Source organism: Hemiscyllium ocellatum, chromosome 12 (genome assembly GCF_020745735.1).
Source record: "Hemiscyllium ocellatum isolate sHemOce1 chromosome 12, sHemOce1.pat.X.cur, whole genome shotgun sequence".
Classification (NCBI taxonomy): Eukaryota; Metazoa; Chordata; class Chondrichthyes; order Orectolobiformes; family Hemiscylliidae; genus Hemiscyllium; species Hemiscyllium ocellatum.
Window position 1 is genome coordinate 12549917 of NC_083412.1, and position 22106 is coordinate 12572022.

The 22106-nt window shown below is 49.0% G+C and overlaps 2 protein-coding genes across 2 annotated transcripts; one reads left to right on the forward strand and one right to left on the reverse strand.

The window, feature by feature from the left end:
- Positions 1 to 3671: 3671 nt before the first annotated feature.
- Positions 3672 to 8272, reverse strand: LOC132820888 (protein DVR-1-like). Its single transcript, XM_060833247.1, has 2 exons — positions 7981 to 8272; positions 3672 to 4474 (listed from the first exon to the last, which is right to left on the reverse strand). Exons 1-2 carry the CDS (start codon positions 8270 to 8272, stop codon positions 3672 to 3674), a joined length of 1095 nt encoding a protein of 364 aa, XP_060689230.1.
- A 3630-nt stretch (positions 8273 to 11902) lies between these two features.
- LOC132820890 (protein DVR-1-like) lies at positions 11903 to 17382 on the forward strand. The gene is made up of 2 exons (XM_060833248.1): positions 11903 to 12194; positions 16580 to 17382. Exons 1-2 carry the CDS (start codon positions 11903 to 11905, stop codon positions 17380 to 17382), a joined length of 1095 nt encoding a protein of 364 aa, XP_060689231.1.
- The last annotated feature ends 4724 nt before the right edge of the window (positions 17383 to 22106 follow it).

A 22106-nucleotide genomic window follows, 5' to 3' on the forward strand; every position in this document is an offset into this window, starting at 1 on the left:
TAATGTAGCTAACGCTATGGGCAATTTAGCATGGCCAATTCACCTGACCTGCACGTCTTTAGGCTGTGGGAGGAAACCGGAGTACCTGGAGGAAACCCACACAGACACGGGGGGAACGTGCAAACTCCACACAGTCACCCAAGGCTGGAATCGAACCTGGGACCCTGGTGCTGTGAGGCAGCCCTGCTAACCACTGAGCCCCATTGATTTTTTTTATATATAAAAGCGAAAGGGTAGGGGGAGGGGGTAAGGAGTAAATGATAGGTGAGGATACAGCCCAAAGAAAGAGAAAAACATTTGGACAGACAAAGGAGTGGATAATGATCAGCCTAGGAGCATGAATAGCTGCTGATGGGGACTATTCATGGCTAACAAGGGGTTGTGTGTAATAGCAGAACATGTGATAACAAGGCCTGGTGCGTGGGGGTTGGGGTAAGGACATGGGAGAAAGTTTATCAAGCCCTAGAATTATTGAACTTGATAGTGAGTACAAAAGGTTATAGAGTTCCCAAGCTGGAAATGAGGTGCTATTCTTCCAGTTTTCCCTGAGGCTTCACTGGAGCGCGGCAGCAACTGAGACAGAGATGTTGGCCAGGGAACAGGTGGGTGTGGTGAAGTGGCAGCAGGGTCTTTTTTTGGGGGGGCAGGATGTAGGTGTCCTGCAAAGTGGTCAGCCAGTTTTTTCCCCCCATCGTAGATGAGATCACAAGATGGGCAACAAATGCAATAGAATGGATTGAGTGAAGTGCAGGTAAAGCACTGGAAGGTGTGTTTGGGGCCTTGAATACTGAGGAGGGAGGAAGTAAAAGGCCACGAGTTACATCTTCTACAGTTCCGGGGAAGATGCCCTGGGGTTGTGGGGGGGCCATTGTGAGTGAAGGAGTGGACCAGGGTGTCCCAAATGACACGGTGCTTGTGGAAGGCTGACAAGGAATAGGAGGGGAATATATGCCTTGTGTCGGCATCCCGCTGGCATTGGCAGAAATGGTGCCTTAATTATCCTCTGGATGTGGATGTGGGTGGGATGGTTGGTGAGGACAAGGAAGACCCTATCGCTGTTGCATGAGGGAAGAGAGGGAGTGAGGACTGAAGTGCAGGAGATAGGTCAGACCCAGCCGAGGGCCCTGTCAACCATGGTGCTGGGGAACCTTTGGATGAGGAAGAAGGTGGATATTTCAGAGGCCCCTTGTCAACTGAACAGATGTGATAGAGATGGAAGAACTGGGAGATTGGAATAGAATTTTTACAGGAAGCAGGGTGTGAAGACGTATAGTCAAGGTAACTATGGGAGTCGGTGGTCTGTAGTGGATATTGGTGGCTAGCCTAGGCCCATCTGCCATTTCTTTGCCCATTCTCCTGGCCTGTGCTAGTCCTCCTCTAGCTCCCCACAACCCGCTCTGTCATTTCCTCAAGACTACCTGTCCTTCCATCTATTTTTGTGTCATCTGCAAAGTTAGCAACAATGCCCTCAGTTCCTTCATCCAGATCATTAATGTATAACGTGAATAGCTGTCGTCCCAGTGGAACTCCCCTAGTAAGCGGCTATCATCCTGAAAACGACCTGTTTATCCCCGCTCCTTCTGCTATCTGCTGGTCAGCTAATCCTCTACCCATGCTAATACCTTTCCTAAAGGGTGGTGATTCTTGATGAAGGCCCGAAACGTCGAATTTCCTGTTCCTTGGATGCTGCCTGACCTGTTGTGCTTCAACCAGCAACACATTTTCAGCTCTGATCTCCAGCATCTGCAGACCTCACTTTTTAACTCGGTGGCGTAGTATGCCAACTAAGGCCTAGCCAATGACTTACAAACATTTAACATGAATTCCTTGCCTTTGTTCTCTCTCCTTCTATTTATAAATCGAGGATCCTGCACGTGTTTCATTTTAAACAGCCTTATCAACTTTCTCTATCACCCTCAAAAACTTGCACGCAGCGCATGTTTCCAGGGCAACAGAGCTAGAACAGGGGGTGTGGCTCACCTCACAGCTTCCAATGACAAACTTCAAAGTGACATTGCACAAAACCAGAAACCTTGGGATGGGATCAGCAGATAGGAGAAAAATGGTTTTTAAAAAAAGTTGAGGGGCGGGGGGAAAGAGTGTGGTTCCTCAGTTAACATTGGAATAAGGCTTAATGCTGCTTTTCTCACAGTAAGAGGTGCTGACAGTGTTTGCAAGGATAGTGCTTTTTCAATTCTTGTGAATAATACAAAAATATCTTGTCATACAGGACCCTGTGATAATGTGGTCCCACATCTGGTGTTCAGTTTATCATTTCCCAGTTATGGCCATAGAATTAGATCTCAGCGTTTCAGGCAAGATGGGAGGAGCTGATGGTTTAGATATTATCACAAGCCAATTATTCCAGAAATGTATATAATGTTCTGTGGACCTGGGTTCAAATCTGACCAGGGCAGATGGTAGAATTTAAATCTAATAATAATCTGAAATTAAGAGTCTCATCATGATCACAAAACTACTGTCAATGAGTCAGGAAAGATCCCCAGATACCTCACATCATCAAGGATCCAGGTTCATAGAATCCCTGCAGTGTGGGAGCCGGCCATTCAGCCCATGCCGACTTTCTGAGAACCATCCCTGTGGCCCCACGTTTCCCATGGCTAATCCACCTAACCTGCACATCCCTGGACGCTATGGGCAAGTTAGCATGGCCAATCAAATATCTTTGGAATGCTAGAGGAAACCCATGCAGACACAGGGAGAGTATGGGAAAACCACATAGAGAGCTGCCTGAGGCTGGAATTAAGCCCAGGTCCCTAGCACTGTGAGGCAGCAGTGCTAACCACTGAGGCAGTCTGTGGAGAGTTTGCACAGTCTCCCCATGCCTACATGGGCTTTTTTCCCAATCAACATACAAATCCACTGCAATCGAATTGAATAGCTGAAGGGCTGAAGGATCAAAGGGGCTGAATGGCCTATTTGTGTTCCTAGTCGCTAATGGTGTTCACTAATTCCTTCCATCCTATTACTTCACATAAGAATCAGAAACAGACAGGATATTGCCAACTTTGACAAGTCTAATCCTTTTGGAAGGGTACAGGGAAATGCCACTCCCAGTAGTACTGGTGAACAGCTCAGAAAAGTAAATAAAGTATTTTCAAGGAATAGCATTTAAAATCAAAATGCAGTTCGACCAGGAACTAATTATAATCAAAAAAGGTTCTGGGATTTACATGTGAAAGAACTGAAACCAACAGGGTCATTCTAAAAGATGAGAGACCTAACAACCAATCCAGGTCTTTTTCAATATATAATTCCAGTTACATCACACTGTAAACTTTTGCTGGAAATTCTGTGTCTTACAATCTTATTCTCCACAACTACTTGATGAAGGAGCAGCGCTCCGAAAGCGCGTGCTTCCAAATAAACCCGTTGGACTATAACCTGGTGTTGTGCAAGATTACACCAGATATTCCCAATTCGTTCTGCCGGGCTTCGGTCAGACGAATGAACTCTAAATATCAAAATGACTTCGCAAAGCAAGTTGGAAAACTGTCACATTTGGAGCTAAAAACCAAAACCAGCTCGACACTAAAAAATATAGTTTGAAAGCAAATGTTTATTGTGGGGGAAGAAATAAGTCATATAAAATAGGCTAAAAGAGAAACAACAGCAACAGAATTAAAAACAACTTTGCTTGGAGGAAGATCTCATCGGCAGCCGCACTCATCCACCACCATCTCATCATAATGTCTCAGGACAACATTGTCATTGTTATCGTAGTAGAGCATGGAGATGGGGGAGAGTTTAATGGGGACACAGCAGGGTTGGGGTGTGTCCTCAGGGTCAGTGGCGTGCACCAGGGTTTGCAGAATGGCATGGTTGGTGCCGTTGAGGCTTTCGCTCAGTGGGTAAGGGCACTCTCCATGGCAATAGTTGGCCATGTAGCCCTGGGGGGCAATGATCCAGTGCTGCCAGCCCACGTCCCGGAACTGGATGTGGAGCCTCCTGCGTTTGCAGACGCGGCTGAAGGCCAGGGGCAGCTGGAAGGAGCTCCTCTTCCTCCTGGACGCCCGGCATTTCTCCCGGTTCAGGCTCACCACCAACAGCGAGGCGCGCAAGGCCAGTCCAAGACGGGCACAGGCCAGGCCCGGTACCCGCCTGCTCCCCGTCAGGGAGCTGCCCACCTCCAGGATGGCACCCGGGTTCCCGCTGTGCTGCCTCCAGGCCCTGGAGACATCGGTCAGGTCAAAGTTGAGGGAGACGCGGAGGCTCTGGAAGGACTGTGAGGAGATGAGGCTCGGACTGGAGCTGGGGTGCCCTCCCACCTTCCACAGGGACAGGGTGCAGGTTTCTCCTGCTGCCCCGGGGAGTGGGTACGGCTCTCCTGGGAAGCTCAACTCCAGCTGGGCCAACGTCAGCTCCTCCTCCTCCTCCAGCACCGACAGGTTAAAGTAGAGCCTTCTCCGAGTGCATAGCCATGGCTGGGATCCCAGGCCAGAGATCGGACTCCCTGACAAAAAAAAACAACAATGATCTGCATTTATATAGCGCCACCAACCTAATCAAGCATCCCAAGGTGCTACACTGCAGTGTTCTCAAACTAAGAAAGACATACAAGGAGTTTGGTGCTGAAAATGTGTTGCTGGAAAAGCGCAGCAGGTCAGGCAGCATCCAAGGAGCAGGAGAATCGACGTTTCGGCATGAACCCTTCTTCAGGAATGAGGAAAGTGTGTCCAGCGGGCTGAGATAAAAGTTAGGGAGGAGGGATGTTGGAAATGCGATAGGTGGAAGGAGCAAGGTGAGGGTGATAGGCCAGAGTGGGGGTGGGGGTGGGGGCGGAGAGGTCGGGAAGAAGATTGCAGGTTAGGAAGGTGGTGCTGAGTTCGAGGGATTTGACTGAGACAAGGTGGGGGGAGGGGAAATGAGGAAACTGGAGAAATCTGAGTTCATCCCTTGTGGTTGGAGGGTTCCTAGGCGGAAGATGAGGCACTCTTCCTCCAGCCGTCGTGTTGCTATGGTCTGGCGATGGAGGAGTCCAAGGACCTGCATGTCCTTGGTGGAGTGGGAGGGGGAGTTGAAGTGTTGAGCCACGGGGTTGGGTTGGTTGGTCCGGGCGTCCCAGAGGTGTTCTCTGAAACGTTCCGCAAGTAGGTAGCCTGTCTCCCCAGTATAGAGGAGGCCACATCGGGTGCAGCGGATGCAATAGATGATGTGTGTGGAGGTACAGGTGAATTTGTGGCGGATATGGAAGGATCCCTTGGGGCCTTGGAGGGAAGTAAGGGGGGATGTGTGAGCGCAAGTTTTGCATTTCTTGCTGTTGCAGGGGAAGGTGCCGGGAGTGGAGATTGGGTTGGTGGGGGGTGTGGACCTGACGAGGGAGTCACGACGGGAATGGTCTTTTCGGAACGCTGATAGGGGAGGGGAAGGAAATATTATCTCTGGTGATGGGATCCGTTTGGAGGTGGTAGAAATGACGAAGGAGTTTGGTGGTCAGGTAAGACAAAGTTAATTCAAAGAAGCACATTTTCATTAGAATCTTAAAACACAAAAGCAAGATGGAGATTCAGAGATTCCCAGAGCCAGGATGAGAGTTTTTTTTAAAAAATCAAGATGTTGCTTGAGCAGGAGCTGGTGTAGGTCAGACAGCACAGGGATGGTAAGGGCTCAGATTGGCTGCAAGTTAAGGCACAGATTAGATTAGATTTGCTCTGGTGTGGAAACAGGCCCTTCGGCCCAACAAGTCCACGCCAACCCTCCAAAGAGCAACCTATCCAGACCCATTTACCCCTGACTAACGTACCTACACGACGGGCAATTTAGCATGGCCAATTTACCTAACCTGCACATTTTTGGACTGTGGGAGGAAACCGGAGCACCCAGAGGAAACCCATGCAGACACTGAGAGAATGTGCAAACTCCACACAGACAGTCACCCAAAGTGGGAATCGAACCCGGGTCCCTGGCATTGTGAGGCAGCAGTGCTAACCACTGAGCCACCGTGCCACCCTAAACAGCATTTTGGATAATGGGATTGTCTGCCAGAGAGGCACCAGGAGTGTGTGGGAATAACGGAGTCTGGAGTTGGATGAGAATTACAGCAGCAAATGATCTGAGATGGGGCAAGGGGTGGAAATTACTGGTTTCAGTGAGGAGATTGGAAGTTAGTCTTGGGGTCAAATGTGACACTAAGGCTGTGAAAAAACATGCAGTCTGAGAGGCGGCGGTGATGAGATAGTGCCAGGAGCTGTCTGTATCATCAGAGAAATGTAAACATGAAGGCCCAGGGAAGGATTCAGGAGGCAAATGGGAGATGGGGAGGGGGTCAGGGGAGTAGTTTGAATGATTAGTCAGGCCAAGAGTTGTTTTTTCTGAGGTGACGGCAGATTTAAAGGAGAGAGGGACAACAGCTGAAGAGATGTGTTCCCGAATTCGATTAGATTCCCTAGAGTGTGGAAACAGGCCCTTCAGCCCAACCAGCCCACACCGACCCTCCGAAGAGTAACCCACCCAGACCCATTTCCCTCTGACTAATGCACCTAACACTATGGGCAATTTAGCATGGCCAATTCACCTGACCTGCACCTCTTTGGACTGTGGGAGGAAACCGGAGCACCCGGAGGAACCCCACACAAACACGGGGAGAACGTGCAAACTCCACACAGACAGTCGCCCGAGGCTGGAATCGAACCTAGGACCCTTAAAACATCTGCACGACCAGCAAATGGGGCAGGTCAAAACTGTCTCTGGGGTAGACACACAGGCCCCACCTACATGGGACAACACCGATCCTGCCCAAATGGAGGAACACTGATCCTGCCCCCATGGGGGGCATGCTGACCTTGACATCAATGTCTCCCAACACCCACCATGCCCCCCCCATCCCTCACTTCCAGGTAACACCACCTCAGAGTGACCCTAGTCCTCCCAGGTAGTGCCACACCCACACAGACACCACTTGCGTCAGGAATTCAGACTGAGCCATACCCCCCTCCCAAAGGAAACAGGTGACTCCCTGACTGACCGCCCACTCCACCCCCACCAAGGAAAGGCAGGTTGGGCCTCCCAATTAAGGACGAGTTGTAATAATAATAGAGACTCAAATACATTCACTAATCATTGATACCCAGCCAAAAGCGATAACCGAGCATCGCACATTCTTCGACAGGACAGGGAGCAGTCCAGCTCCTTCTTGGGTATTTGCTGTCACTCAGACAGTATGACAGGGAGGGGATACAGTGTTTACCACAGACACAAGGCCCTGCTGCTCTCCGAATCCCTGCCAGTGGTTATTCCCTGCTCCAGCTTCCTCCCAACTTTGTTTCCTCTCATCCTTCCAGCAAATCCTTCTCCACACATCCCCCTCAACGAGCTTTCCCTCAAAACCCTGTCGGTAATATTTCCCTCACTCATTCCACTTGGCTGTGAGTACCAAATTCTGACAGGAAGGAGTAGTTATTCCTGATGAAGGGCTTATGCTCGAAACGTCGAATTCTCTATTCCTGAGATGCTGCCTAACCTGCTGTGCTTTGACCAGCAACACATTTGCAGCTGTGATCTCCAGCATCTGCAGACCTCATTTTTTACTCGAAGATTTTAACCTACTGCGAATCCTCTTACAAGGATGCCTTCCTTGAAGAAGCTCTCTTCCTCCCTCTACAAGGATTTCAGTGAGTCCCTCTCTCACTGCACCCCCCAGGTCATCTCCTCTGCACAGAAGCTCTTCAGCCACGTTCTCAAACAGACCCGTTACCACAGCCACATCTCCTTCCTCAGCACCTGCCTAAGGAACCGACTGATCCCACACGGACTCCGAACTACATTCCAACTATTCCTGATGAAGGGCTTATGCTCGAAACGTCGAATTCTCTATTCCTGAGATGCTGCCTAACCTGCTGTGCTTTGACCAGCAACACATTTGCAGCAGGAAGGAGTAGTTAGCCTGGCTGCTCCTACCACACTCCCAACCCCCCTGAATTCACCCCCTCAGCCACTTCACCCTGCCTTAGGGTCACTTACCCAGATCGGGAAGATGACGGACAGTGTCTCCATCCACCCCCATCTCATCCACTCGGCACGGCTCAGCTCCAGTCGGGTCGTCCTGGGTGAGGGGCCTAGACCTCCTGTGGTACATTTTCCAGAACTGAGCTGGCACAGGCCTGGGCTCAGAGGGCTGGGGTCTGCTCCATAAACCCAACGCTTTCAGGAAGGCCTTCTCCTGAACCCGGGGCTCCAGCAGCGGCTCCCCCAGACCGACTGGGCAAAGGGAAATCACAGCGACACAGAGAGAGAGCCAGCCCAGCGCAGCCATTGTTAGCTCCAGCACCAAGGACTCAAGAGAAAAAGCTGGGCCCAGTCCTGTTACAAAGCAGGGTCAGACTCAATTAACCCAGTCAACTGGTGATTCAAGCTCTCTATCTGTCTGTAATTAACATTTCAACAGGGAGCCCCCGGGAGCAGCCTCACATTCTGGGGCTGAGGGGAGCAAGGAACCTTCCTGCCTCCACCATTTGGGATGCTGACTGCTGGTGTCCCTGGGTTTGAATAAGCTGCTGATGTTCATCAATTCTCACCTATGGCGAGTGCTCAGTGGCTCTTCAAAGGAGCTGAATGATGGTGTTTGCATCTGAAAGGAGCTCCCTCTCCATCCCAGACAGACACTGCTGGACTTCATGTTAACATCATCAGCTCTCCCCTTCAACTCAGACAGCCTCTGTGGAGTCTCCCAGACTGAAGTGTGTATTCCTGGTAGTCTGCAAAGGACAGGCATCCAGCTGTTAGGCCAAATAGCGAGTCAGCCTTTCAACTCAAGGATGAGCAGTCTTTCTTTAAGCAGTGAGAATTTGGGAGGCACAGAGAGTTTTAGATACCAAAAGCACTCAGAGTTACTGAGCAATACAAATCAAAAAATCATTAAAGGCTAACAGGATTGGATTGCAATCCAGAAAAAAGCCACTTGGCCCTCTGCCTCTGTACTGGCCCTCTGCACAAGCAACACTCCCTGCATTATTTAACCTCACTTGAGCTAATGATCCTCCTCCCATTTGAAGGTCTCCATTGAACCATTGTTATCGAAATTTGAATGGACTTCTTTAGTATTGATCTCTCTCTGCAGCTTCTCAGCAGCTATGACATTGTAACCTGCACTCTGTTCTGTTACCCTGATGCATGTGTAGAGTACATTCTGCCTGTAAAACACATAAGACAGCACTTCTCACTGTGTACGTTGGTACACGGGATAATAATAAATCAAACCAAAACCTGTCTCCACCACATGATCGGGTCGTGTAGTCCTGACCCTATCCACTTGCAGCAAGGTCTTATAAGATGTAGGAACAAAGAAAGACCATTCGGCCCATAGGGTATGGTGCTGGGAAAGCTCAGCAGGTCAGGCAGATCCGAGGAGCAGGAAAATCGACTTGTCGGGCAAAAGCTGTTCACCAGGAAGCTTCCCGATGAAGGGCTCCTGCCCGAAACGTCGATTTTCCTGCTACCTGGATGCTGCCTGACCCGCTGTGCTTTTCCAGCACCACACTCTCGACTCTGATCTCCAGCATCTGCAGTCCTCACTTTCACCATTCAGCCCACAGAGTCTGCTCCACCATCCAATGAGATTATGTCGTCATTGCTACTTTTGCTTTTACTTGGTGCCCCCTAGTTCTCTGTCCTAGCCCCACAGGGAATGCTTCTCCCTGCTGACTGTGCCCAGCCCCCCTTCGTGATTTAGAATAATGGGACATCACGCTTCACCTCAAAGGGGCTGGTTACAAAGGAGTGGAAAGTGTTACATGTGTCTAAAGGTCACCACATCACCAATACAGAACTCAGTGCTACACAATAAATGTACGAATGGACCTCAGAGGGAGGACTGATATTCACGAGCGTGATAATCTTTTCTTCTTTATTCAGCCACGTGTTGTGGGCATTGCTGCCTAAGTCGAATTTATTGCCCATCCCTATTTCCCCAGAGGGCAGTTTAGAGTCAACCACGTTGCTGTGGGTCTGGAGTCACATGTAGGCCAGACCAGGTAAGGAGGGCAGATTTCCTTGCCTAAAGGAACCAGATGAGTTTTCCCAATAATCATCCAACAATCATTAGTCTGTTAGTTCCAAATTTTTTAAAAGTTGAATTCAAATTCCATGTGCTGCAGTAAGATTTGAACCTGGGTCCCCAGAATAACTCCCCCTCCCACTCCGCCAAGGACATGCAGGTCCTTGGCCTCCTCCATCGCCAGACCATGGCAACACGACGCCTGGAGGAAGAGTGCCTCATCTTCCGCCTAGGAACCCTCCAACCACAAGGGATGAATGCAGATTTCTCCAGCTTCCTCATTTCCCCTCCCCCCACCTTTTCTCAGTCCCAACTCTCGGAATCAGCACCGCCTTCTTGACCTGCAATCTTCTTCCTGACCTCTCCGCTCCCACCCCTTCTCTGGCCTATCACCCTCACCTTAACCTCCTTCCACCTATCGCATTCCCAACGCCCACCCCCCCTCCCAAGTCCCTCCTCCTTACCTTTTATCTTAGCCTGCTTGGTACACCCTCCTCATTCCTGAAGAAGGGCTTATGCCCGAAACGTTGATTCTCCTGCTCCTTGGATGCTGCCTGACCTGCTGCGTTTTTCTAGCAACACATTTTTCAGCTCTGATCTCCAGCATCTGCAGTCCCCACTTTCTCCCCCAGAATAACACCACCAGGCCATCATCTTCCTCTATTCAGGCTGTTAAAGGGTTAAGTTCTGAAAACTGGCTCTACAGACGAGGCTTATACATTCTTGTTGTTAACTAATTGAGGAGTTTAAGATAATTGAAGGAGTTGATATGTTGGGTAGGGAGGAATCATTACCTTTGTTTGAGGGGGAGGGGGTTTGACCTTAAATTACAGCTACCCATTTACACCAAGGATTATGCATATATGGAACTCTCCCTTCAAAAGAGCAGTTGAAAATTCTGAAACAATTTGGGAGATTTTTTAAATTAGATATAGTTGTTAGGGGTTACAGAACCAAACCTGATAGCTGAGGTTGGGCCACAGATTAATTAATTGAATGATATAGATTAGTTTGAAGGGCTGAATGGTCTCTTTTAGTTGCTAAACTATAAAGTTAAGTCATGTTACCACTGATTCCTCCCCTCTTAAAAGCCTTGGTTGGAAGTAATGTAAATGAAAATTCTGGTTACTTTAAATCTTCGAGTAAAAAATGAGGTCTGCAGATGCTGGAGATCACAGCTGCAAATGTGTTGCTGGTCAAAGCACAGCAGGTTAGGCAGCATCTCAGGAATAGAGAATTCGACGTTTCGAGCATGAGCCCTTCATCAGGAATAAGAGAGAGAGAGCCAAGCAGGCTGAGATAAAAGGTAGGGAGGAGGGACTTGGGGGAGGGGCGATGGAGGTGGGATAGGTGGAAGGAGGTCAAGGTGAGGGTGATAGGCCGGAGTGGGGTGGGGGCGGAGAGGTCAGGAAGAGGATTGCAGGTTAGGAGGGCGGTGCTGAGTTGAGGGAACCGACTGAGACAAGGTGGGGGGAGGGGAAATGAGGAAACTGGAGAAATCTGAATTCAATCTGTCACTCTGTATCTGGGATTAACCCTATCGCTGTCTGTCTGGGATGGAGAGGGAGCTCCTTTCAGATGCAAACACCATCATTCAGCTCCTTTGAAGAGCCACTGAGCACTCACCATAGGTGAGAATTGATGAACATCAGCAGCTTATTCAAACCCAGGGACACCAGCAGTCAGCATCCCAAATGGTGGAGGCAGGAAGGTTCCTTGCTCCCCTCAGCCCCAGAATGTGAGGCTGCTCCTGGGAGCTCCCTGTTGAAATGTTAATTACAGACAGATAGAGCTTGAATCACCAGTTGACTGGGTTAATTGAGTCTGACCCTGCTTTGTAACAGGACTGGGCCCAGCTTTTTCTCTTGAGCCCTTGGTGCTGGAGCTAACATGGCTGCGCTGGGCTGGCTCTCTCTCTGTGTCGCTGTGATTTCCCTTTGCCCAGTCGGTCTGGGGGAGCCGCTGCTGGAGCCCCGGGTTCAGGAGAAGGCCTTCCTGAAAGCGTTGGGTTTACGGAGCAGACCCCAGCCCTCTGAGCCCAGGCCTGTGCCAGCTCAGTTCTGGAAAATGTACCACAGGAGGTCTAGGCCCCTCACCCAGGACGACCCGACTGGAGCTGAGCCGTGCCGAGTGGATGAGATGGGGGTGGATGGAGACACTGTCCGTCATCTTCCCGATCTGGGTAAGTGACCCTAAGGCAGGGTGAAGTGGGGGTGGGGTAGGAGCAGTTAGTCTGGCTACTCCTCTGAGGACTGAACATTGAGTTCTCCAATTTCAAATAAGCTCCCTCCTCAGCCTTTTGCTCCCTCCCCACCTTCCATTATGCTCATCGGCCCTTCCTTCCAGCCACCAACTGGATTCATTCCTCCCATTGACCAACCAAATCATACCCTCTACCTGTGTTGACCTATCCCCACCTCACCACCCTGCACCTACCTCTTTCCTCACCCCCACCCCCACCCCAACCTCCACCTTTATCCGCAGCTTCCCTTACACCCACCCCCAGCCCTGAAGAAGGGTTACACCTAAAATGTTGACTTTTCCACCTCTTGATGCTTCCTGTGTCTCTCCAGCCTGTCTCCCTTGGATTCCAGCATCTACAGTTTTGTTTTGTCTCTGTGATAACCAGGTGTGGTGTGGGTGGTAGAGGGCTAGGACAGGGGGATAGTTCAGGCCCTAAAGTTACTGAACTCTGTATTCACAGGGTCCCCAAGTGGAAAATGATATGTTATTCTTCCAGCTTGCGCTGAGCTTTGCTGGAACACTGCAGCAAGCCTGGGGCAGACATGTTGGCCAAGGTACAGGGTGATGTGTTTAAGTTGCAGGAAACTGGAAGCTTCCTCTTTTCCCTCCCACAACAGCAATAGGGTTAACCTTGTCTTTACCCATCATCCCACCGGCATCCACATCCAGAAGGTCATCAGCCACCATTTCTGCTACCTCCAGAGAGATAGCATCACCAGACACGCATTCCCCTCCCTTCTCCTCTCGTCTGCCTTCCATGGGGACTATTCCCTCCCAGGCCACTCTGGTTCACTCTTCCTTCGCTTCCAAAACCCCATGGCACCTTCCCCTGTAACCACATCTGCCCATCCCTTGCATCTTTCCACTTACCTCCTCCCTCTTCACTACCCTCTGGCCCAAACGCACCTTCCAGGTGAAGCAGCACTTTACCTGCGCTTCCCACAATCCGGTCTACTGCATTCGATGCTCACAATGTGGTCTCCTCTCTACACTGGGGAAACTACGTGGAGACTGGGTGACCACTTCGCAGCACTCTTGCGTTCTGGCTGCACAAAACACCCCGAGTTTCCAACAGTCTGCCACTTTAACACACCACCGTGTTCCCTGACCAAGATCTCCGCCCCAGGCTTGCTGCAGGTCTCCAGCAAAGCTCAGTGCAAGCTGGAACAACAACACCTCATTTTCCACTTGGGGACCCTGCAGCTCTCCAGATTCGATATAAAATTGAATAATTTTAGGGCTGAACTTGCCCCATGTCCTAGGCCCCTGTCTCTCTCACCAGTCTTGTTATCAGCTACCCTGCCATTACACACTACCTATTGATAGCCACTAACAGTCTCCATTAACAGCTATTTACTCTCCCAGCCAGACTGTTATCAACTCCTTTGTCTGTCCAACAGTTCTTTGGGCTGAATCCCTGTCCATTGTTTACTCCTTACCCTGTCCCCCACTCGATCTTCTGCATACAAAATGGACTGAGGAGAGCTAGGAGGGGGCACGACAAAGCCTTGGTGGGAAGGACTAGGGAAAACCCAAAGCCATTCTACACTTATGTGAGGAATAAGAGAATGATCAGAGAGGGGGGAGGGCCGATCAGGGATAGTGGAACTTGTGCCTGGAGTCTGAAGAGGTAGGAGAGGATCTGAATGAGGTTTTTCCCTTTTAGTATTCACTAGAAAGGGACCTCGTTGATGGTGTGAACACCATGGACCAGATTAATAGGCTTGAACAGATTGATATTAAGAAAATGGATATGTGGAAATTCAGGGAAACATTAAGATTAGGGCGGCACGGTGGCACAGTGGTTAGCACTGCTGCCTCACAGCGCCTGTAGACCCGGGTTCAATTCCCGACTCAGGCGACTGACTGTGTGGAGTTTGCACGTTCTCCCCGTGTCTGCGTGGGTTTCCTCCGGGTGCTCCGGTTTCCTCCCACAGTCCAAAGATGTGCGGGTCAGGTGAATTGGCCAAGCTAAATTGCCCGTAGTGTTAGGTAAGGGGTAAATGTAGGGGTATGGGTGGGTTGCGCTTCGGCGGGTCGGTGTGGACTTGTTGGGCCGAAGGGCCTGTTTCCACACTGTAAGTCTAATCTAAAAAAAACTAGTCCCCAGGGCCACTCCAGATATATCCAAAGAAAGCGAGGAATGAGGTTGCTGCACCTCTGGCGATGATCTTTGCATCTTCGCTCTCCACGGGAGTAGTACCAGCTGACTGGAGGGAGGCGAATGTTGTTCCTTTGTTCAAGAAAGGAAATAGGGAAATCCCTGGGAATTATAGACCAGTCAGCCTTATGTCAGTTGTAAGCTAAGTGCTGGAAAGGATTCTGAGAGATAGGATTTGTAACTATTTGGAAAAACATAGTTTGATTAAAGGTAGTCAGTCAGCAGGGCTTTGTGAGGGACAGGTCAGGCCTCACAAGTCTGAGTTCTTTGAAGATGTGACGAGACAAGTCGATGAAGCTTGAGCAGTGGATGTGGTGTATGTGGATTTCAGTCAGGCATTTGATAAGGTTGCTCACAGTAGGCTTATTCAGGAAGTAAGGTGGTATGGGATACAGGGAAATGTGGCTGTCTGGATGTAGAATTGGCTGGCCGAAAGAAGACAGCGAGTGGTGGTGGACGGAAAGTGATCTGCCTGGAAGTTGGTGACCAGTGGTGTCCAGCAGGGATCTGTTCTTGGGCCTCTGCTCTTTTGAAATGTTATAACTGACTTGGATGAAGAAATGGAAGGATGGGTTGGTAGGTATGCTGATATCACAAAGGCCAGTGCTGCTGGAGATAGTGTTGACGGCTGTTGCAGGCTACAGCAAGACACTGACAGGATGCAGAGCTGGGCTGAGAGGTGGCCGATGGAGTTCAACCTGGATAAATGCAAAGTAATTCATTTTGCAAGGTCAAATTTGAATGCTAAGTATTGGGTTAAAGACAGGATTCTTGGCAGTGTGGAGAAACAGTGGGATCTTGGAGTCCACATACATAGATCCCTCAAAGTTGTCACCTAAGTTGATAGGGTTGGTATTAATTCGTATGGTGTTTTGGCTTTTATTAACAGGGGGATTGAGTTTAAGAGCCGTGAGGTTTTGCTGCAGCTCTATAAAACCCTGGTCAGGTCACACTTGGAATATTGTGTCCAGTTCTGGTTACCTCATTATAGGAAGGATGTAGATGCTTAAGAGAAGGTACAGAGGGTATTTACCAGGATGCTGCCTGGACCCAAGGGGTTGTCTTAAGAGGTTGAGTGAGCTAGGGCTTTTCACACTGGAGAGAAGGAAGGGAGGTGACTTGATAGAGCTGTACAAGGTCGTGAGAGGCATAGATAGAGTAGATAGCCAGAGACTATTCCCCAGGGCAGAAATAGCTGTCACAAGGGGTCATAATTTAAAAGTGTTTGGAGGAAGGTTAGGGCGATGCCAGAGGTAGGTTCTTTACACAGGGAGTGGTGGGTGTGGGGAACGCACTGCCAGCGGTGGGAGTAGAGTCAGAGACATTAGGGGCACTTAAGTGACTGCTGGACAAGCACATGGATGGTAGTGATTTGTAGGGTGTGCAAGTTATGTTGGTCTTAGATTTAGATAAATGCTTGGCACAACATCATGGATGAAATAGCCCGTAATGTGCTGTTCTGCTCTATGTTCTATATCTGTTCACAGCCTTAGAGTCATGTTTAACCCAGGACTAACTTCCCATCACCTCACTGAAACCAGTAATTTCCACCTATATGACGTCGCCCCCCCCATCTCCAATTGATCGCTGCTAGGATTCACACCCGACTCCGACTCTGCTGTTCCCCACACACTCCCAGCTCTTCTCTGACACAATCCTCTGGAGATTATCCAAGATGATGTTTGCTGTGCCGTAATGTGCAGGCAGTCTGTTCCCTTATCCCTGTGCTGTCTGACTCGACACCAGTTCTGCCTCAAGCAACATCTTGATTTTCTGGAAACAAATTCTTGTCCTTTTCAAATCTCTCCATTGTTTGTTTGTTTCTCTGTATTCTCCAAACCCACACACTCTGAGATATCAGCATTCCCTTAACTCTCACCTCTGGTTGCATTCCCAGTTTCATTTGCTCTGTCACTCGTGGCCCCTGCATTCAGTTGCCTCAACCCCAGGCTCTGGGAACCTCTGAATCTCCATCTTGCTTTTGTGCTTTAAGATTCTAATGAAAATGTGCTTCCTTGAATGGACTCTAGCTTGTCTGATCTGCCAACTCCATGTATACCTTTCTTATTTTATAATACTATGAAGTAACACCTTGGGATGCTTGATTAGGTTGGTGGTGCTATATAAATGCAGATCATTGTTGTTCATTTTTTTTTCATCAGGGAGTCCGATCTCTGGCCTGGGATCCCAGCCATGGCTATGCACTCGGAGAAGGCTCTACTTTAACCTGTCGGTGCTGGAGGAGGTGGAGGAGCTGACATTGGCCCAGCTGGAGTTGAGCTTCCCAGGAGAGCCGTACCCACTCCCCGGGGCAGCAGGAGAAACCTGCACCCTGTCCCTGTGGAAGGTGGGAGGGCACCCCAGCTCCAGTCCGAGCCTCATCTCCTCACAGTCCTTCCAGAGCCTCCGCGTCTCCCTCAACTTTGACCTGACCGATGTCTCCAGGGCCTGGAGGCAGCACAGCGGGAACCTGGGTGCCATCCTGGAGGTGGGCAGCTCCCTGACGGGGAGCAGGCGGGTACCGGGCCTGGCCTGTGCCCGTCTCGGACTGGCCTTGCGTGCCTCGCTGCTGGTGGTGAGCCTGAACCGGGAGAAATGCCGGGCGTCCAGGAGGAAGAGGAGCTCCTTCCAGCTGCCCCTGGCCTTCAGCCGCGTCTGCAAACGCAGGAGGCTCCACATCCAGTTCCGGGACGTGGGCTGGCAGCACTGGATCATTGCCCCCCAGGGCTACATGGCCAACTATTGCCATGGAGAGTGCCCTTACCCACTGAGCGAAAGCCTCAACGGCACCAACCATGCCATTCTGCAAACCCTGGTGCACGCCACTGACCCTGAGGACACTCCCCAACCCTGCTGTGTCCCCATTAAACTCTCCCCCATCTCCATGCTCTATTACGATAACAATGACAATGTTGTCCTGAGACATTATGATGAGATGGTGGTGGATGAGTGCGGCTGCCGATGAGATCTTCCTCCGAGCAAAGTTGTTTTTAATTCTGTTGCTGTTGTTTCTCTTTTGACCATCTTTAGTGATTTATTTCTTCACTCACACAATAAACATTTGTTTTCCAATTGTATTTTTTTTTAGTGTCAAGCTGGTTTTGGTCTTTGTCGCATGGTCACATTTGGAGATAGTTTTCCTGCTTGTTTTGCAGTGGTCCCTTTGCTAAAATTGTTCGGGTCATATTGCTCTGAAACAGACCCTTCAGTCCAACCATTCCATGCTGACCATATTAATCTATTCCCACCTGCTTGCTCCTGGCCCATATCCTTCCAAATGTTTCTTATTCATGGACTTGTCATGGAGATGTGCAGCACGAAACAGATGTTTTGGAAAAGCCCGTCCATGCCGACCAGATATCCCAACCTAATCTAGTCCCACCTGCCAGCACCCGGCCCATGTCCCTCCAAACCCTTCCTATTCATATACCCATCCAAATGCCTTTGTAAATGTTGCAATTGTACCAGCCTCCACCACGTCCTCTGGCAGCTCATTCCATACACCCCCCCACCCTCTATGTGAGAAAGCTGCCCCTTAGGTCCCTCTTCCATTTTTCCCCCTCACCCTAAACCTATGCCCTCTGTTTCTGAACTCCCCCAATCCAGGGAAAAGACTTTGTCTATTTACCCTATCCATGCCCCTCATGTTTTTATAAACCTCTATAAGGTCACCCCTCAGCCTCCGATGCTCCAGGGAAAACAGCCCCAGCCTGTTCAGCCTCTCTCTGTCGCTCAGATCCTCCAACCCTGGCAACATCCTTGTAAATCTTTTCTGAATCCTTTCAAGTTTCACAATTTCCTTCTGATAGGAGGGAGACCAGAATTGCACTCAATATTCCAAACTTATCCAAATATCTTTTTATATATATAACTGTACCCTCATCCATCACTTCCTCTGGAAGTTCATACCACATACTGACCACTCTCTTTACTTTTATCTCTCATGTCTTTTTAAAATCTTTCTCCTCACCCATTAAAAACGTACCTCCTAAGTCTTGAAATCCCCACCCTGGGGAAAGGATGCCTGCCGTTCACCGTATCTATACACCTCATGATTTTAGCGACCGCTATAAAATTACCCCATAACCTCCAATGAAAAACTTCCCAGCCTATCCTGCCTCTCCTTATAATTCCAACCCTCCATTACTGGCAGCATCATGGTCAATCTCTTCTGAACCCTCTCCATATTAAAATCCTTCCTGTAACAGGGTGGCCAGAACTGGGCATTGTACTCCAGAAAAGGCCTCACCAATGTCCGGTGATAGCATTAATATAATTATCCAGGGTAATCTTGTATATTTTCATCTAGGATTCATTGTGTCTGAGACTGAATCATACTGTGTATAGTATTTGATTGGTGGGAGCTGTAGACAGGAGGAAAGCAACAAATTCCGCTCTGGAGAGTCATCAGGACTCAAAACGTTGGCTTGCTCTCGCTCCGTGAATGCTCTCTGGCCTGCTGTGTATTTGGCGTTTTCAGTACAGATTCTAGCATCTGCAGTAATTTGCTCTTACGTTGAGTAGACAGGAGGAACTGGTTGCCCTTGGTAGAAAGCACAAAAACAGAGGTCATAGATGTAAGCGAAAAGGCTTACTCTCCCTCCCACTCCACCGAGGACATGCAGGTCCTTGGACTCCTCCACCGGCAGAACATAACAACACGACGGCTGGAGGAGGAGCGCCTCATCTTCCGCCTGGGAACCCTCCAACCACAAGGTATGAATTCAGATTTCTCCAGTTTCCTCATTTCCCCTCCCCCCACCTTGTTTCAGTCGGTTCCCTCAACTCAGCACCGCCCTCCTAACCTGCAATCCTCTTCCTGACCTCTCCGCCCCCACCCCACTCCGGCCTATCACCCACACCTTGACCTCCTTCCACCTATTCCACCTCCATCGCCCCTCCCCCAAGTCCCTCCTCCCTACCTTTTATCTTAGCCTTCGTGAGGAAAAGCTATTTTGCATTGAGGATGGTGGGTATCTGGAGTTTGCTGCCTCAATGAATGGTGAAGGTCAAGACCCAAACTCTTAAGGTGCATTTCCAGGTACATGTTAAGTGCTGTAAGCTGCTAGGCTCTGGGCCGTGTGCAGCAAGATGAGGGTAGAAAGGCAGCTGGGTGTGTTTAGATCGGCATGGACAAGATTGGGGCCAAGAGCACACTTCCTCTGGTTTCTACAGAAGAGGCCATTCAGCACCTTGAGTCAAATATATACTATTTCCTGCACTACACTCTCACACTTGAATGCTACGACAAATGCAGAGAGTGGTGCGTGTATGGAATGAGCTGCCAGAGGAAGTGGTGGAGGCTGGTACAGTTACAGCATTTAAAAGGCATCTGGATGGATATGTGAACAGAAAGAGTTTAGAGGGATATTGGCCAAATGCAGGCAAATGGGTTTAGATTCCTTTAGGATATCTGGTCAGCATAGACAAGTTGAACTGAAGGGTCTGTTTCTGTGCTGTACATCTCTATGACTCTAAAACTCTACTTTAAGGGCTCATCCAAGTATCTTTTAAAAGTTGAGAGGTTTCCTGCTTCAACCAAAACATTACAGCACAGAACAGGCCCTTCGATGTTGTGCTGACCTGTGGAACCAATCTGAAGCCTATATGGTTCCATTTTCATCCATATGTTTATCCAATGACCATCTAAATGTCCTTAAATTTGGCGAGTCTATCATGTTGCAGGCAGTGTGTTCTGCACCCCTACTACTGAGTAAAGAAACCATCTCTGACATCTGCCCTACATCTATCACCCCACAATTTAAAGTTATGTCCCCTCGTGCTAGCCATCACCATCCAAGGAAAAAGGCTCTGACTATCCACCCTATCTTACCCTAATCCACCCTCTGATTATCTTATATGTCTCAATTAAGTCATCTTAAAAGGTCCAGGACATTCAGTCTCGGACCTTCAGGTGACCATCCTCCAAGGTGGACTTCGGGACAGGCAGCAGAGGAAAGTGGCCGAGCAGAGGCTGATAGCTAAGTTCAGTACCCATAGGGAGGGCCTCAACCGGGACCTTGGGTTCGTGTCACATTACAGGTGACCACCATTGCACTATATATATATACACACACACACAGATATTCCTACACACACACACACGGACACAGGTACACACAGACGTGCACACAGACACCCACACACACCCCTATAGACGCACACACTCACACATGCATCCCCTCACAGACTTAAGACACTCTGCACCCACTACACACACACACAAAACCCCCACCCCAGACAGACTGACAAAGACCCACATGTACACACATATTTTGTGTGGGGTGAATTTGTATTGCAGAGCTACATTGCACGTTGCTCAAAAACTGCATACATTCATGTAGAACTCTGAGCTCAAAAACTGCGGGAATTTATGTAAAACACTGTTATCTCACTTATTAGATTAGAATCAATCTAAACATCAGGGCATAGACAGAGAACACAGGGGGCTAACACCTTCAACATATTTTCTAGCTATCACCATTGTTAACAGCTAACCCGAGAATGCAACTTTAAAAAGAAGGGTTTTGTGATTTACACATGAAAGAAGTGAAACTATCACTGTATTCTAACAGATGAAAGGCTTAATTGACAATCAGTTTTTCAATGTATAATTTCAGTTGCATCACCCTGAAAATTTTTGCTATAAATTCTGTGTTACGATCGAGCCCTCCACAATCACCTGATGAAGGAGCGTCGCTCTGAAAGCTAGTGTGCTTCCAATTAAACCTGTTGGACTATAACCTGGTGTTATGTGATTTTTAACTGTGTACACCCCGTTCCAACACCGGCATCTCCAAATCAAGTCATCTCTCAACCTTCTTCTCTCCAATGAAAACAGCCTCAAGTCTCTCAGTCTTTCCTCATAAGACCTTCCCTCCATACCAGGCAACATCCCAGTAAATCTCCTCTGAACCCTTTCCAAAGCTTCCACATCCTTCTGATAACGTGGTGACCAGAACTGTACGCAATGCTCCAAGTGTGGCCGCACCAGAGTTTTGTACAGCTATAGCATAACCGCGAGGATCTGAAACCCAATCCCTTCACCAATAAAAGCTAGCACACCATATACTTTCTTAACAACCCTATCAACCTGGGAGGCAACTTTCAAGGATCTATGTACATGGACACTGAGATCTCTCTGCTCATCCACACTACCAAGAATCTTACCATAAGTCCAGTAATATGCTTTCCTGCTACATCGACCAAAGTGAATAACCTCACACTTCTGCACATTAAACTCCATCTGCCACCTCTCAGCCCAGCTTGTGCAGCTTATCTGTGTTCCTCTGTAACTTACAACATCCTTCAGCACTATCCATAACTCTACCGACCTTAGTGTCATCCGCAAATTTACTAACCCATCCTTCTGTGCTCTCATCCAGGTCATTTATCAAAATATCAAACAGCACTGGCCCTAAAACAGACCTTTGCAGTATACCACTAGAAACTGAACTCCCGGATGAACATTTCCCATAAACCACCATCCTCTGTCTTCTTTCAGCTGGACGATTTCTGATCCAAACTGCTAACTCACCCTCAATCCCATGCCTCTGTATTTTGTACAATAGCCTACCGTGGGGATCCTTATCAAACACCTTACTGAAATCCATATACACCACATCAACCACTTTACCCTCATTCACCTGTTTGGTCCCCTTCTCAAAGAACTCAATAAGGTTTGTGAAG

What these genes read in the sequence shown, in the direction of transcription:
- LOC132820888 (XM_060833247.1), bottom strand. Translation starts at nt 8,272, where the DNA reads ATGGCTGCGCTGGGCTGGCTCTCTCTCTGTGTCGCTGTGATTTCCCTT. An exon ending in CCGTCATCTTCCCGATCTGG is followed by an intron (nt 4,475 to 7,980) that starts GTAAGTGACCCT and finishes TTTTTTTGTCAG; the next exon opens with GGAGTCCGATCTCTGGCCTG.
- LOC132820890 (XM_060833248.1), top strand. Translation starts at nt 11,903, where the DNA reads ATGGCTGCGCTGGGCTGGCTCTCTCTCTGTGTCGCTGTGATTTCCCTT. An exon ending in CCGTCATCTTCCCGATCTGG is followed by an intron (nt 12,195 to 16,579) that starts GTAAGTGACCCT and finishes TTTTTTCATCAG; the next exon opens with GGAGTCCGATCTCTGGCCTG.